At 38.4% G+C, this 17,032-nt stretch overlaps 1 protein-coding gene across 5 annotated transcripts in view; it reads right to left on the bottom strand.

Moving 5' to 3' along the window:
• dab1b (DAB adaptor protein 1b) overlaps nt 1–17,032 on the bottom strand; it is a 94,555-nt gene that overhangs the window by 29,671 nt on the left and 47,852 nt on the right. For all 5 annotated transcript variants that reach the window (XM_058066403.1, XM_058066405.1, XM_058066406.1 and 2 more), the window contains one exon: nt 6,011–6,600. In XM_058066403.1, coding sequence (XP_057922386.1) covers nt 6,011–6,080 — 70 coding nt within the window. In that variant the 5' untranslated portion in view covers nt 6,081–6,600. The remainder of the gene's footprint in view (nt 1–6,010; nt 6,601–17,032) is intronic.

Here is a 17,032-nt window from a genome sequence, read left to right as displayed (position 1 = left end):
CATTACCATTACCATTGCCAAATAACTGTACGTTGTACTCCTAGTACAGGGGTGGGCAAATATTTTGACTCGTGGGCCGCATTGAGTTAACAAAAATGTCCGGGGGGCCAGAACATATATTTAACACACACAAACACACACTTTTTATGCTTATAATTTATTAATTATTTGTCTAATTTTATCTGTAAAAGTGTTATACTATCAGCTGTATGTTCTCATGTCCCTTTTCTCATCAGACCACATCAAACTATGTCATTTAATTATACAGTTTTGTTGTTGTTTTTTTTACTAAATAAGACATCCGACATGCAAGTCATGTTGCCAGTTTATATGTTAAAAGTTTAAATACTTAGAAAACAACTGGCGGGCCGGATTCAAGCCATTGGTGGGCCACATGTGGCCCCCGTGCCATAGTTTGCCCACCCCTGTCCTAGTACTTACCTTGCAATCACTATGTAACCCTAACCTCCTAATCCGAATGCAGTTTAAAAAAGTAGTTTTTCTAATTGGAATATCGGATTCACAAGCTTTTTAGAGGTTTAAATTATTACCAAACTGAAAAAAAACATTAAGTGAGCTAAGCACAAGTGTTGAGAAAAATGCTTTTTTTTCCCCCACCAAAAACCATTTGATTCATGTCAAGTTTTATCTTGTTTTCATCTTAGCTGGCTGGGAGAAAACTATTATTTATGGGGATGTCCCCTTCTAGGGAATTTGAAGTTATCTATGATTTTGTGACTGCATGAGTTCCTCGGCCACCTTTGTGTGTAAATCGTTACATGCAAATTAACGACGGAATAAATTCAAGAGGTCAAGGATGCATGAATGAACTTAATGAACTAGATATTAAAAAAATAATAATAATCTGACTTACAACGCTGGCCCCGCCTGGGGCTGTAAACTTTACGTCATGAGCATAAATATTTCTCCCAATACAGTAGAATTTCATGAAATGACATGTCAGTGTGTCACTTTTAGACTCGGAAGGCTGACTAGCGGATAGCAATAATTAACCCAATTTTCTTAAGTCCCTTCTGCTGATGCGGAAGAAGACGCATTAATAACGCATGCATTTCATTCATTTTGTTCACATTTGAAGTACAGCTTTAAATGGTAAAGCTACATGTTTAATCTAAATCTAAATGTTTAATCAAAAGAAAAGAAAATGTGTTAAATGTGAGAAATGCTAAACTTTGCTAAGCTTAACCTGCTGGAATATGAGCGCATCTGTTGGCACATTTTACATGAGGTAATCCTGTGCAAATAATGTAGAGATTATAACAGGGTCATCAAACGTCCAGTTGTCCTCGGGCATGTGCTGTTTACGTTCACGTGCATGTTTTCATTGTTTTTCCAAACTAAATATAAATATAGTAATGGCTTGAGTATTTATATCACTACACTGAAAAGCTTTTATGAGAGAGAAACAGAATGAACAAATTGAGCTCATGAAAAAAGAAAAATCTACCAATGGATGTACTCGGGCTGCTGAGCCTTTGTTCCAACAGGTAACGTTTGCTGAGGCGTTTGGTCGGCAAATGTAAACAAAATAGTGCAAAATGGTGCACGCTCACAGACTACATTGAAAAAACATACATATGTCGAGCTAATGTCTCACACTAATGTCTAACGCTAATTCTCAAGTCATCTAATGGTTCAAACGTGAATTACAAGACCTATTTTTTATTTTTTTTCAACCCGACTGCTCACTTACGAAGATGTATTTATAATTCTTTCACGTTTTTTTTGGCACGAGAGGCACAAACAAGTGATGATGTAACTCCACAATAGAAAAAAAGCATGTTTGGTGCCGTTTTAAGCTATAGATACGGTCACAAGATGGCAGAAGTCCAATTTATAAGAGCTCGGCCTGCATCTTTTCCATTGCAAGCGCATGCGCCGCAGAAACCAGGAAGTGAAAAGCATCTGTGAGGAGGTTACAGATTGAAGGGAAATTTTAAAGCATCGTGCACACACACAGTTCAGTTCCAAAATGTGAATGTTCTACTGATAATTATGAAAAAGCTAGTTTTTTTTTAAATGAAAGGTGAAAGTCTAATCTTTCTTTTGGTATATACTGTACCATAGTGACCATATAGCCTCAAAACACTATAGTTTGTGCGCCAAAAATGCTGGTATGAAGAAGGACAGATGTGGAAAAATTAGTTAATGAGTTGAATGAGTTAATGAGAAAATGGTCTAAAAAAATGATGATAATTTATAATAATTTAATAATTTGTCACACAATTATCAACCATTATCAAACATGACACTCGTGAGAGCTATTTTTGTATTTTCTTGCTGGATTTTCTTGATATATTAAAAAAATCTTTATAGCCTAACTATTTCTTTATTTAATTAATATTTTTTTTAGAATTATTTTTTTTTATTTATCTATATTTTAATATTTATTTATTTTTTTAAATTTTCATTTTCAGTCCAATTCCAAAAAATATTACAAATATATATTAATATGTAAAATAATATTTAAAAATATTATTTATATATAATATTTATTTTCATTATATTTATATTTATTATTATATTTTAAATATTCAGTCCAATTCCAAAAAATATTTAACAAAATATATAAATATTTAAAATAATATTTAAAAATATTATTTATATTTAATATAATTTTTTATTATATTTATTATTATATTTTATATTTTATTATATTTAAAAATATTATTTTGCATCACTGAATGAAAAAGGTATTATTTTATGTTGAGTTACATGTAAAGTTAGCTCTGGCAAATAGCATTTTACGATATATAACGATGATGATGATAAGGTTGGTTTTGGGTAGTGAAAATACGGTCACTGTAAATTATAAACCAGCGGAACACAGTTGCAACATCAATGTTTAAATCATTTCAGAGCAGGCGAAGTGAAAGAATATTTCCACGGAAGTGTCTTTTCCGTTGTTTTGTTTGGACAGCGGTGATTACAAAAACACACCAGGCATCATAGCAAGGTTGGTGTAAATACATGTCATCATCCTGGTATCCCTGATAGCGTCCTTCACCTGCCGCCAGCAGTGCATCCATTCATGTTGTCCCATTTTTCCATTTATATGGATCTAAATAGCATCTTAGCGATATTGTGACACCGCTCCCCGCAGCACATGTGATTAACACGGTAAAGTCAGGGGCAAATAGTCCCCTCTTCTGAGCCACGTAATAGCCCCCCTCTCTCTCCATACTCAGCTTAAATCGATGGGCTTCTCCTCCAGCGCGGCCATTTATCCAAGCGGTCCAACCGAGCCAGTGAAACAGCCACAGCGGACTCGACCCGGCGGCCTTGTTACAGCTGGGGCTGCAGGATCTGAATTTACTGAACTGACTGAAGTGGTTTTATTCACGGCTGCAGAAATACGTAAAAAAGAAGAGCGTCTGAAGTGAAGAGCAGGAAGCAAATGAGAGCGACTCCTCTTTATTGCTCACTTCCCCGTCCCCCTGAATCACGGTCCTTTTTCACCTTTCCTCCTTTTTTTTTTTCCCCCCTCTTCCTCTCAGCCAGTTCATTCCCATTTCAATCTCAGAGAAAAAAAAAACTGTTCGGGCAAACGCCTCGTCCTATTACATCACTTATACCGTTCATCAAAGCGACAGGATGTGAATTACCCTGTCCGTGACACCTAAATCTTTGCCGCTACCAAAACCCCGAGGCTACACGGAATAGCTGTTACTACATCTGGATCCCCGGGATGAGACAGGGAGCCTCTCGGCGAGCATGACAGAGTGAAGCCACTCGCCGTGTCGTCCAAAATTATTTAGCACTTTTGGAACACGGCTTTTTAGATTGATTTTCACTGTCTGCCAAAAGAGGAGAACGTAAACTCTTGTCAGGTTTGCTTTTTGTCGGAAATCCATTTCTTTGTGAAGGAGAGAAAATGGACGTTTCTATTCAGTATCGTAAACACACAATTTCATCTGTCATCCATTCTGATGCCGCGTATTTCTACCTACATTTTCGAATTATTTTTTTAAACTAGAAAAGCACTGACCTCCGCCAAGCACCATAGTGTGATTTTCACCATAAATATCTTGTTTTATTGTGTCTTGTACGCCCCTACTAATAATATAGCCTATTAATACAGTAGCACCTTGGTTAGTGTTCCATACGGTCGAATTCGAGCCAAAACACAAGCTAATCTAATCAATTTTTCCCATAAGAAATAATGTAAATCAAAAAATCATAACACTAAAAATGCTTTTCGAGTTTTCCAATTATAGTTTTACATGCAGAAAACTACTTGAAATTAATACAATGGACCATTTAAGGTTACGTTTCCCTTCACTGAAAACGTGATTGTTGACAAAGACACAATGTGGCAGTGAGATCAAAACATACACCATCTTCCTGTTTTGCCAGGAGTTATTTCTTTAATTTAGTAGTGTTTCTCACCTCAATTTTTTTGCTTTTCTTTCTATCATGGCTGCAAAATAATCCAAAATTGAGCCAAAGAACGTTGTATGTACCAGCATTTTTCAAAAACGCTACAAAAGTCGAGAAATAACTCATAGCAAAACAAGAAGGTGGTGTCTGCGTTGCTCAATGTAGAATTGTTTCATGCATGTAAACCTCTAATTGGAAAACTGCAAAACCGTGATTTAGTTAAACTTTTTGTGGCGTAATTGTGTTAGTTATAGACAAGAATAAATGCAGTTGACTCCCTGTTCTTGTTTCCATGATAAAAATGCATAGTGTATAACTAACATGACAAACCGTGCGCCATATTGTGTGCAAACCGGAAAAAGTATGCAAAACAAAGCAACATTTTGGAGTTTTCAAGTAATTTCAATAAACAAAAAAACACTGTACAAAAGTCGAGAAATAACTCATAGCAAAACAAGAAAGTGGTGTCTGCGTTGCTCTCGCTGCCACATTGTGTCCTTTGGAATGTGTTCAGTGACGCTAAAAGTGACCTTAAATGTTCACTTATCACTTTCATTCATCATTTATATGCATGTAGAATTGTTTCATGCATGTAAACCTCAAATTGGAAAACTACAAAACCATGATTTGTGTAAACTTTTTGTGGCGGAATTGTGTTAGTTATAGACAAGAATAGATGCAGTTGACTCCCTGTTCTTGTTTCCATGATAAAAATGCGTAGTGTATCACTAACATGACAAACTGTGCGCCATATTGTGTGCTAACCGAAAAAAGTATGCAAACCAAAGCAACATTTTGGAGTTTTCAAGTAATTTCGATAAACAAAAAAAAAAACAATTAACTGTGGTTCGACTCCCTGTTCTTGTTGCCATGATAAAAATGCGTAGTGTATCACTAACATGACAAACCGTGCGCCATATTGTGTGCTAACCGAAAAAAGTATGCAAACCAAAGCAACATTTTGGAGTTTTCAAGTAATTTTGATAAACAAAAAAAAAAAAACAATTAACTGTGGTTCCACTGTACAAAAGATGGTGAGTGCAGGTGTATTATGCATTATGTATTATGTAATATGATCTCAGGGAAGAACTAAATTTGAAACACTTATATGCTAGGACTACGTTAAAAAGCCATAGCATTTCAGTATGTGGAATCAAACTATGGAAAGGATTGAGTAAGACCCTCAAACAATACACAACAATGACCGAATTCAAGAAACAATCACTATATTGACAAAAAAACTATATTGACAAAAAAAAAAAAAAAAAAAAAAAAAATTTTTTTAAAAACGAGGGTGGAATTGAACCCTGGTCTACTAGCTGTGAGGTCTGCGCGCTAACCACTCGACTGCCGTGCTGCCTGCCCAAATACAAAATTACAAAAAATTACAAAATTAAAAAAAAAAACAAAAAAAAACCTTAAACTATATTAGGAAAGCAGGAAGTGAACAAATATAACAGTTACTGATTGTAAAAGTATCAGATGGAGGGGTAGGATTTAATAAGCTTTGCTTCTTCCTACTCCTTTTGGACATGTGGAACTGTGAACTGATTATGTGATGCATTCAATTGTAATCGGATAAATATAAAACCACTACCATTACCATTACCTTTTATCCTCCTGGACTCCCTTCGCTGGCTGGTTTTGACACCCGGCTGGAGCTCGGCCTCTGCTGACATCCTCCACTGCTGAGTCCCTCGTCCCGGCTCACAGCAAGTCCACCATGGGGTTTGCAGGCGCACACAATTTAATCCAACGTCAACCCCCAAACTCACAAGCGCTTCACCGTGAGCAAAATCAACTTCACATTCATACTGTGATGTCTGCTACTCCTCCGCAAATGAAGACCCAGCATCGGTAAATAGCCCTCTTCACTTGGCCATGGTGTGCGCTTATCAGCAAACAACACATGAAGAGCTTGATGAGCTAGGTGATCCTCTCGAGAGAAGCTTCAGATCTGATTTGACATCTTCTTGGAGTACGTCTCCTTGAAGGTCAAGTATCACATGGTCCACTGGTGCTCTTTTCTCAGCGTTCACCTATTGCTCAGGAATAATTCCCCCCCAAGGGAGGCAGCAGCATTGATTGAATCAAAGATTGTTCTTCACAGTAGGTCAGGAGTGGATATTATTCTCTTGTGGAAGAGAGACCACCATCAGATGCGGTCCGACGGACTCTCACAGTCGTTGGCTTTCAACCCTGCAAGACAATGAGGAGAGGAGATGATTGTTAATGTTAATGCTGGAGGTGCTTAAAAATTAAATAGATCGCTCATTATTACATTAATTTAACATGACAAATGGCAGCCATTGATTTAACAAATCAACAAAGATGTTATATTATCGCTTCTGGATCATCAATCTTTAATGGAAGATCTCCGAGTGCTGGGGCGAGTGAGTAAAAACGTAAAAAAAATCATACTGCATGACTTCTGTGCATGTAAAGGACATTTTGGTGGGAATCCTGGCAAGGTTTGACTCCAAATTGGAGCCCCCCCCCACACGTTGTGCTTTAATGCCCTTGAATCATCCACTGCTAACAATGGCGCAGAGCCAAGCTGGCACTGCTTCTGTTGGCATGGTCTTGTTGGAGAAGGCCGCCTTTTAGCCTACCCCGGCCTCGAGGAGTCATGCTGTACATCAGGGGTCTCAAACTCAATTTACTTGGCGGGCCACTGGAGCTCCGGTCTGGGTGAGACTAGGCCGCATCAGGTTTTCAAAAAAAAAAACAAAAAAACCTGCATTTATTAAAAACAAAAAAATTTTAAAAACTTCGCTATGGTTCCAATTTTCTACAAGAAAAGCTCTGATAAAACATTCCACTGTTCTCAAATATCTTACTTTTTATTTTTCTACACAAAATAAGATGAAAAATAAATAATCAAATCAAGAATAAATAAAATCAATCAATCAGTAATAAATAAATAAATATAATAAAATAATAAAACGGCAAATAATAAAAACTTAAGAAACCACATATAGTTGGTGGGTAGACAAATTATTTTTTTCAGATTAAAATGAACAAAGCATTATTATTCAAACACGACTATAGTCACATCTATACTCTTTTTATTTACAACATATTGCGCAACTGCAGGATCTTGAGACACATGCTAACTCGCAAACTAGAGAGCTAGCGACCTAAACGGTAGCCTTCAAGTTATTTCCTTTAAACTTAAATAGCCAAAAACTTACCACTTCCACACGGATAGGGAGGATAACTATTAACAGTTATTTAACCTTTAACCTAGTCACATTTATACTCTTTTTATTTACAACATATTGCGCAACTGCAGGGTCTTGAGACATATGCTAACTCGCAAACTAGAGAGCTAGCGACCTAAACGGTAGCCTTCAAGTTATTTCCTTTAAACTTAAATAGCCAAAAACTTACCACTTCCACACGGATAGGGAGGATAACTATTAACAGTTATTTAACCGTAATCAAACGTAATTTTTTTTTCTGAGTACATGATACCATACAGCATCCATATCAAACTTGTGCAGGCCGCACTAACATTAAACATATCAAGGCGGGGGCCTCAAACTAGTGTCCTGCGGGCCACATTTGGCCCGCGGGCCGCGTGTTTGAGACCCCTGCTGTACATCAAACATGTGATTCTTCCTCCACAATTGAACTCGGAAAATATTCCAATGATATTATCCAGAAAACTACACCTCAAAACCTGGAATTTGAAGCATCATCTTAGGTGAGACTGCAGTAATTCTGCAGAAGAGTCCAGAATTATCTTCTTTGTTCTATTTCGGCTTTTCCCTTCAGGGGTCGCCACAGCAAATCAATCTCCTCCATCCAAACCTGTCTCCTGTCTCTCTCACTCCAACTACCTTCATGTCCTTCCTTCACTACATCCATAAAATATTCACTATCTCTCCTCTGGACATGTCCCAACCATCTCAGTCTGGCCTCTCTGACTTTATCTCCAAGGCTTCTAACATGTAATGTCCCTCTGATGTACTTGTTCCTGATCCTATCTATCCTGGTCACTCCCAATGAGAAAGAAGACACCAGATAATGTAAGATAATCGATGAACAGATGGAATAAGCGTCACGGTGTAAAGCCTTTAACCAGGTAAAGAGTCGCATGATAGAGAAAGCATTTCTCTAAGCTGAGTCTACATAATCCATACTGCTTTCCTGCAGTAGTTACGACTAACACTTTGCAATAATATACCGTATATATAATATATTAGTTAACATATTAATTGCAAGATTTGAGATTGGGTTAATTACTGAATCACCCAAATATGGTGCGTTCAAGGAACATGATGAAATGCAAGCATAAAGATATTTATTCATTCACCCAGAACTGGTCAGCCAATCACAGGGCACATACAGTATAAACAAACAATCTTTCACGCTCACATTCATACCTATGAACATCTATTTTACGGAGATTCAAACCCAGATATCCTGATTGTGTGGCCATCATGCTAACCACTAGTCCACCGTGTGGCCTGCATAACGAAACATAAAAATTGTACCCCTATTATTATGAATTTACAAATGATTTCCGACTTACAGTGAGTGGCCTAATTTTGGAAATATATATTTTTTTAATTTGACCAAAAATTTGCTGTTCTGCGATTGTTCATTACCAGAAGCGTACCCATAACAGTGAATAGATTAACATAAAAGCATAAATTGAAATTATGCTGCACTGTACTGTACTGTTCTGCTAAAAAGAACTCATTAAAATATCAGCTAAATGCGTACAATCATTTTTACCAATCAAACACTAATGTAAATACACAGACAAAGGAATTTCGGTTAGCATGCTCCTCGATTAGCGTACACGTCGGTTAGCATGTTTTTTTTTGTGTTTGTTGAAACAGCTGCTGAGCAAAACAAACTATTATCAACAGTTTCAGAGTCTTCAGAGTCGTCAGACTCTGAAAGTGTTGATAATTGGTAATAAGTGGAGTGGGGAAGTCCACGTTTGTTGTATCTTGAGCTAGCTAGCGAGCCTGCTAGCTTAGCATGTTAAGTCTCTTAACACTCTTGAGTAAAGTTTTATTAGCGCTGTTTTGACAAAAACTCACTTTCTTCTGATGATACATGCCCAAATATACACAATACACGCTAACAGAGGTGTATGCTAAAAAAATATAAGGGTTAGCGAAACAGCTGCTGAGCAAAACAGCGCTAATAAAACTTTACTCAAGAGTCTTAACAGACTTAACATGCTAAGCTAGCAGCCTCGCTAGCTAGATAAAGACACAACAAACCTGGACTTCCCCACTCCACTTTCGCCTATTATCAACACTCTGACGACTCTGAAACTGTTGATAATAGTTTGTTTTGCTCAGCAGCTGTTTCGACAAAGACTCACTTTATTCTAAAAAAAAAAAACCATGCTAACCGACGCTAATCGGTTAGCGTACGCTAACCGAGGCGTACGCTAAACGAGGTTCCTTTGTATGTGTATTTACATTAGTGTTTGATTAGTAAAAAATGAATGTAACTGATATTTTAATTATTTAATATTTAATATATTTTTTTAATATTTAAAATATTTAACCAACAATAATATTTTAATATTTAACCAACAAATCCCCACTCCGCTTTCGCCTATTATCAACAGTTTCAGGGTCGTCAGCACGTCGCCATCCATATTCCAACGTGATATATGCAATTTTAGTACAAAAAAGGGCTCTTTTGTCTATATCATGTGCAGTGTCCTTGAGTTTTTAGTAAGGCGCTTGGAAATTAAAAGAATTAAAAAATAACGGTGATGTCAATACTGACATTTTTTTCTTACTCTTTATTTGGCCACTTCCTGTGTGATGAACGATGCTAACGGTTAACAGACAGCACCTATGTCATTTCCATCCTGAGTTGGTCGGGACTTTGAACGTAAAAAAAGGTAACAAACTAAAATGTGATTTTTTTTTTGAGAAGCCAAGAAAGAAAGAGAGATTGAACATCCCGTTCCCTTAATGATAAAAATCAGCATTTCTTGAAATGTCACTGCAAATATCATGCGGTGTTCTCACTGTTTATTTGTTCCTCTCCGCCTTGCTCAGTGAACATATGCACGGCTTTGTTTATGCGCAAATACATAAATGGCAGCCACTTCCTGTCTTCTCCTTTCATTTCCTCGAACAGCTCATTCGCCGTCTCGTCTCGTGAGCACTGGTTGTCCTCCTGCATTTGTACCATGTGCGATGTGCGATCACCAGACAGGACAAGTCGAGGAAAACGGGCCAATCTTACTTTAAGTTTAACTGATGGGTGAAATATTTTCCATGCCATAAAAGACCTTATCAGCGAGAGAGCTAGACACATTATCGTATTTAAGGAAAGCGATGTAATGTGATGTACATCTGCTTTTTTTAAAAGCAATGCTATCTAGGTCACCACCGTGTGCTGTGTTTAAACGGCTCCCACTGCCTGCATGATTTGGGTCAGAGTTAACGAGCATTACTCCTTCCTCCAGCTACTCTCGACTGTTACAAGATGTCAAAAGCTCTCGACAAAAGCCATCCTTTATTTATCATTATGCCCTTTTGAGTACCACCTCTCTGAAGTGTCAAGGGGGGCGGGGATGTCGGTTTCATTTCTTTCCGTGCCTCCGTCAAACTACCGCTTGTCTTTGTATCGGTCGGCCTGCATTTCATAAAACCACCTCTGGAGATGTTTATTCCCCCGCCTGCGACGGAACCTGACTATTGAACGAAAACAGACATGCTGTGAAGAGAACCTGGCAACCCTTGTGGTTCAACATGGTAATGGTTTTATTTCATTTGAACATCAGATTACAATTGAATGCATCACATAGTCAGTTCACAGTTCCACATGTCCAAAAGGAGTAGGAAGAAGCAAAGCTTATTAAATCCCTTCCATCTGGTACTTTTACAATCAGTAACTGTTACATTTGTTCACTTCCTGCTTTTCATAATATAGTTTTTTGATTTTTACAATTTTTTTTATCACGTACCGAAGTACGAGGTGATATGACCATCCAATGACATAATGGGTACCATAGTAACTGTCAATATAGTGATATGTATAGCACATAATGACATTTGTTCACTTCCTGCTTTCCTAATATAGTTCCTAAATAAGTTTTTTTTGTTTTTTTTTTTATTTTACATTTTTTATTTTTTTGCCTAATTTTTAAAATTCTTTAAAAAAAATTTGTCAGTCATTGATGTGTCTGAGGATAAAGTTATGGACCGTCGTCTAAATCATAGTTGCCACGACACACATCCTCACATTTATCGTGGTTAACTGACTTACTTACAAATGGAATATTTTCATACTTTGAGCATTGGAAAACCTGTTGACAACCTTCTAAATCCGATTTTTAACATTAGAGCACCCATGCATCCAACATTCAAAAAAATAAGCCATTTAAGACTGTGTGTCACAGTAAATGTGTTCCGTGTGGAGCACAAAAAGTGGCGTCAGGGTTCCAAAGTTGAGTTATAGCTTGTCGAGGGATAGGCTACAAGAGTAATAATGATTAGGGATCTTCCAATTAGGGTTTTATGCTGCCGATACTGATAATCAGCCAACTGAAATTATCAGCCAATGCCAATATCGATATTTTTCTTGTGAGAAAACATTCATTTTTTATCTTATTTTAAGCCAAACAAAGCCAATATGCTTGTTTTACCAGAACATCTTGAAGAGTCTTGAACCAGTCATGATGTGCTATACATATCACTATATTGACACTTACTATGGTACCCATTATGTCATTGGATGGTCATATCACCTCGTACTTCGGTATGTGACAAAAATAAATAAATAAATAAAAAACATACGCAGGAAGTGAACAAATGGAACAAAAGTGAACAAATGTAACAGTTACTGATTGTAAAAGTACCAGATGGAGGGGTAGGATTTAATAAGCTTTGTTTCTTCCTACTCCTTTTGGACATGTGGAACTGTGAACTGATTATGTGACGCATTCAATTGTCATCTGATGCATGTTCAAATGAAATAAAACCATTACCATTACATTATTAACTGAAAACCTGAATGAAAAGCAGGTTTATCCACCTCTGCTGGGTCCCTCCAGGCGCATCCGCTGCCTTCTGAAGCACAGATGCAGCCTACATCAGTGTGATATCTGTGTGGTTAATGTTTTAATGTCTGTTTGAGAACAATAAGTAGTAATTACTATTCAAAGAAATACATCAAATATCAGTCTCAATCAGTCTCATACTGCGTGCCAAGCCTCAGTGCATCATGTGACAGGAGAGGGTCGAACTACCTATCTATGGATATGGACAATTATGCTTCCATGCCCCACGGTGCGAGGCACCGTCTGTGCTCTCCAGCTTGTGTATGAGTGGCAAGGCCCTCCTGTCCGCCATTATCTCTCCCTGGCCAAGGCTTAGCATGGCCCAGGGCCGGTGGTGGAACGTTTGTACGTTTGTTCAACAGACCGTCTTTGGCACCTTGCGTTGGTCATCGTTGTTACAAAAAGCCCCCCTGGCCGACTGAGGGGGACACCACTGTCACAACTAAGCCAAGCATATCCTTTCTAATGGAGGCCTGTTGTGTAACATTGTGTAAAACCATGCCCACTTTTGGGTTCTATATCCAAGACATACGTTCTTTTTGTCCTACAGTTGCACGATTTAACACTCAACAACGAGGTAGACTCATGTGGTCTTACAAGCCCTTGAAATCAGACATAAGGTTAATTTGTCTTTGTTGGGCTAATTTGATTCCTGACTTGGTCTGGTAGATTGGTGAGGAAATTTGCAGTTTGTTAACACACGCCAACGGGGGTTAATCATGTTACACGCAGTCTGGCAGGCGGAAAGATGCAAATGTCGATGAGAGATTGGAAACAACATCGCGGCAGGCGGAAATGAAAAGTCAGAGAAATGTGGTGACTCAGGCGATGACGAGTGAAATGACCGCTGACAACGCTTGGTGAGCTGATATTGTGTTAAAAGTGACGGATTGCGTCAAAGGTGAAGGAAGAGTGTAAATGGACAAAGTGCCAGTGATGGTTTAACAGCATGGCGTCATGGTCATACTATGCTAACTACGACTACATAGTATAAACTGCTACAAAAATCCTGGAAAATAAACCTGTGGCTTGATCAACAAGGTATGCCTTCAGTAGTCCCACAAGGGGAAATGCCCGTAATTCCCAGTTGACAGAAACGGGATAGATTCCGATATAGTTTACGCAGTTTTTATACTATTTTAATGCTGTTGCCGTATCTGATTACGGCATCGCAATGAAGTTAGAATAAAGTGATTTACTCGTAAACTCAAGAATTATATTGTATAGTCAGTTGATATTTCCCATGCAAATTTGGTTAGCGTACGCCCCAGTTAGTGTATTTTTTGGTTTCCATCTAAAATTTTATATCGGTTCGCGTACTTTTTCCGATTAGATGTTGTTGTCTTATTAGTACACTGTGTGAGTCTTATTGTGCTCTTAATGCATTTGATCACAAAACAGCTTTGTTAGCAGCCTATTAGCTTGCTAATACGTGGAAACGTGAACCAGAAGTCAGCTCGGTTGTCGGTCTATGATGTCATCAGCACGTGACTCTGTAGTTTTTTGCTAACTAATTGGCGACTCCAAATTGTCCATAGGCATGAATGTGAGTGTGAATGGTTGTTTGTCTATATGTGCCCTGTGATTGGCTGGTCACCAGTCCAGGGTGTACCCCGCCTCTCGCCCAAAGACAGCTGGGATAGGCTCCAGCACCCCCTGAGACCCTCGTGAGGAAAAGCGGTAGAAAATGAATGAATGAATGAACACGGTTACACCACAAGTCTCAAAAACACACAACAAATTTTCAATGTTTTTACAGTTTACAGTAAAACCTTGGTTAGCGTCATGAATACATTCCAGAAGGTCAGACAATAACTGAGACGATCTCTAACCAAATAAATTTTTCCCATAAGAAATAATGTAAATCCAATCAATCCGTTCCAGAAAGCCAAAAATGTTAAAACAAAACAAATTTTTATAGTTATATACCTTTTACATACATACTGTAAAACAGGGGCTATGTTCGATTAAAGATTTTCATAGTCGAATCTTATTTGTTCAGTCTTGTCCATAGAAATACAGTACATGTTTCGCAGCAACCAGGAAATGAAAAGGTATCTTGCTGTGTCGCACGAAGGACTTTAGTTTAGTTTACAGTTTAGTTGTAAATGTGAAAACTGTAAATAATTCATGGTGTTATATTTGAAAAGAACACAATTTTTGTTGTTTATGTTGTGTAGTTTAGATATTTAAGCTGTCACAAACACAAAAACAAAAGTGAAAGTTAGGCTTGACACGTATTTTTTCACAAAATGCTGGTTTTCTCATTTTGTTTTGTAGTTGGGAACTGATATTTTCCTGAAACTTACTTATGTTGTACTGCTGATGACTAAGGAACGGAAAAAGATATCGACAAACTTTTTTTTTTCTGATGAAAAACGGAAGTAAGGCGGTGATGGAGTGGTTAGCGCCCAGACCTCACAGCTAGGAGACCTGGGTTCAAGTCCACCCATGGCCATCTCTGTGTGGAGTTTGCATGTTCTCCCCGTGCATACTAGGTTAATTGGCGACTCCAAATTGTCCATAGGTATGAATGTGAGTGTGAATGGTTGTTTGTCAATATGTGCCCTTTGATTGGCTGGCGACCAGTCCAGGGTGTACCCCGCTTCTTGCCTGAAGACAGCTGGGATAGGCTCCAGCACCCCCTGTGACCCTCGTGAGGATAATCAGTAGAAAATGAATGAATGAATGAAAAACGGGAGTCTCATGTTTCTTTTAGTGGGTTCCATGTTTACACAGAATATTCAGTGTGCCATGAAAAATCTATCCAAATTGTCTAAAATGGCTGCTACTGAAGGGGTTGTCTTTTGGAAAATGGCTGTTACCATTCATACAACAAAAATATGTGCCTTGGGAAACACAACACTATGGGACTCTTATCGTTCAAAATATTTTTTGAGTACACTTAAACTTGAAATAGAACGATGAAGCATGTTTAATATGTCACCTTCACAAACAGCATTAAACAGCATGAAAACACTTCTGCTTCATTAACAAGGACTAATTAGCACTCTGATGAGATGGCTATGCTGGGGGAAAAGTCAAGCAAAGTGATTACTGTTCATACTGAGGGGCGCTTTGTCTACTCATTTGTTCCAAATTTCATGGCAATGCGTCCAAATGTTGGGATATTCCAGTGTGGACTAAGTAGGGTCACAGCGGATGAAAACGAAGGGATGATGGCAGCAGAGAGAAAATAACCGTGCTTTCTTTTTAGGACAACAAACGTGTATAAAATCTGAATACAATGGAAGCTGAGAAATGAGGACAACCGCTCCGCAAAAGGCACCGTGCCGTAATCAAGCTTTTGTGTCGCTTGCTGCAATGCATCCTCTGAGCGCTAAAGAGGAGATGCACCTTTGCTTTTTCTTGGCTCGTCCTCTCTTTGGCCTTCAGAGGCGGCAACTGTTCAACCACGGCCCATTAGCTCACCTCATTCTGACAAGATGGAGGGTCTCTGAGTCAGATGAGAGCGAAACGAGAGGGGGCGGAGGAGGAAAAAAAAAACTCGGTTTGGATGTTTGGAGCACCCTCATTTGCTTTCTGCTGGAGAGCAATGCCCCATTGCTTCGGGTTGAACAACTACAGCTGGGGAAGCTAAATAGGCGTAGCCACACAGTTGCTTGGATGTGCAGATTTGTCGGCGTAGGAGCCTCGGAGCCTCGGAGCTGTGCATTGACTTTGGAGTGGCTAACCCAGCCGGGCACCGAGAGCCCGCCCTTTGAATGGATACTCCATTATCCTTTTAACCGGTGCTTTACATCGTTGGCGCTCAAAATTTTTCAGTGAAAAATGAAAGGATGCAAGGGCTACTTTCATATTTTGTCAGATATTCTAAAAAGTCATATATATTTCCATAATATAAAAATGAACACTTTATTTTGTTATGTTTTTTCTCATAATATTACAACCTTAAATTATTATAAAAAAATGTATTATAAAAATATAAAAATATATTATATAAATAATATATTTTAATAATATATTTATATATTATAATATGTTTATATATAAATAAAAAAATGATTATAAAAGATTTTTTTTTTGTTTCAACTCTATGCTAGGGCGGCACGGTGAGCGAGTGGTTAGCGCGCAGACCTCACAGCTAGGAGACCAGGGTTCAATTCCACCCTCGTCCATCTCTGTGTGGAGTTTGCATGTTCTCCCCGTGCATGTGTGGGTTTTCTCCGGGTACTCCGGTTTCCTCCCACATTCCAAAAACATGCTAGGTTAATTAGCGACTCCAAATTGTCCATAGGTATGAATGTGAGTGTGAATGGTTGTTTGTCTATATGTGCCCTGTGATTGGCTGGCGACTAGTCCAGGGTGTACCCCGCCTCTCGCCTGAAGACAGCTGGGATAGGCTCCAGCACCGCCCGCGAGGAAAAGCGTGAGGAAAAGCGGTAGAAAATGAATGAATGAATGAACTCTATGCTCCTAAAATGTTAGCTTTTCCGCGTTATATTACAATCTTCATTCATTCATTCATTTTCTAGGGGGTGCTGGAGCCTATCCCCGCTGTCTTCGTACAAGAGGCGCAGTACACCCTGGACTGGTGGCCAGCCAATCACAGGGCAC

The sequence above is a fragment of the Doryrhamphus excisus genome, chromosome 3, assembly GCF_030265055.1.
Source record: "Doryrhamphus excisus isolate RoL2022-K1 chromosome 3, RoL_Dexc_1.0, whole genome shotgun sequence".
NCBI classification, from domain to species: Eukaryota; Metazoa; Chordata; class Actinopteri; order Syngnathiformes; family Syngnathidae; genus Doryrhamphus; species Doryrhamphus excisus.
The sequence above is the reverse complement of the archived record's forward strand: the minus strand, read 5'-3'. Positions and strand labels throughout refer to the sequence as shown.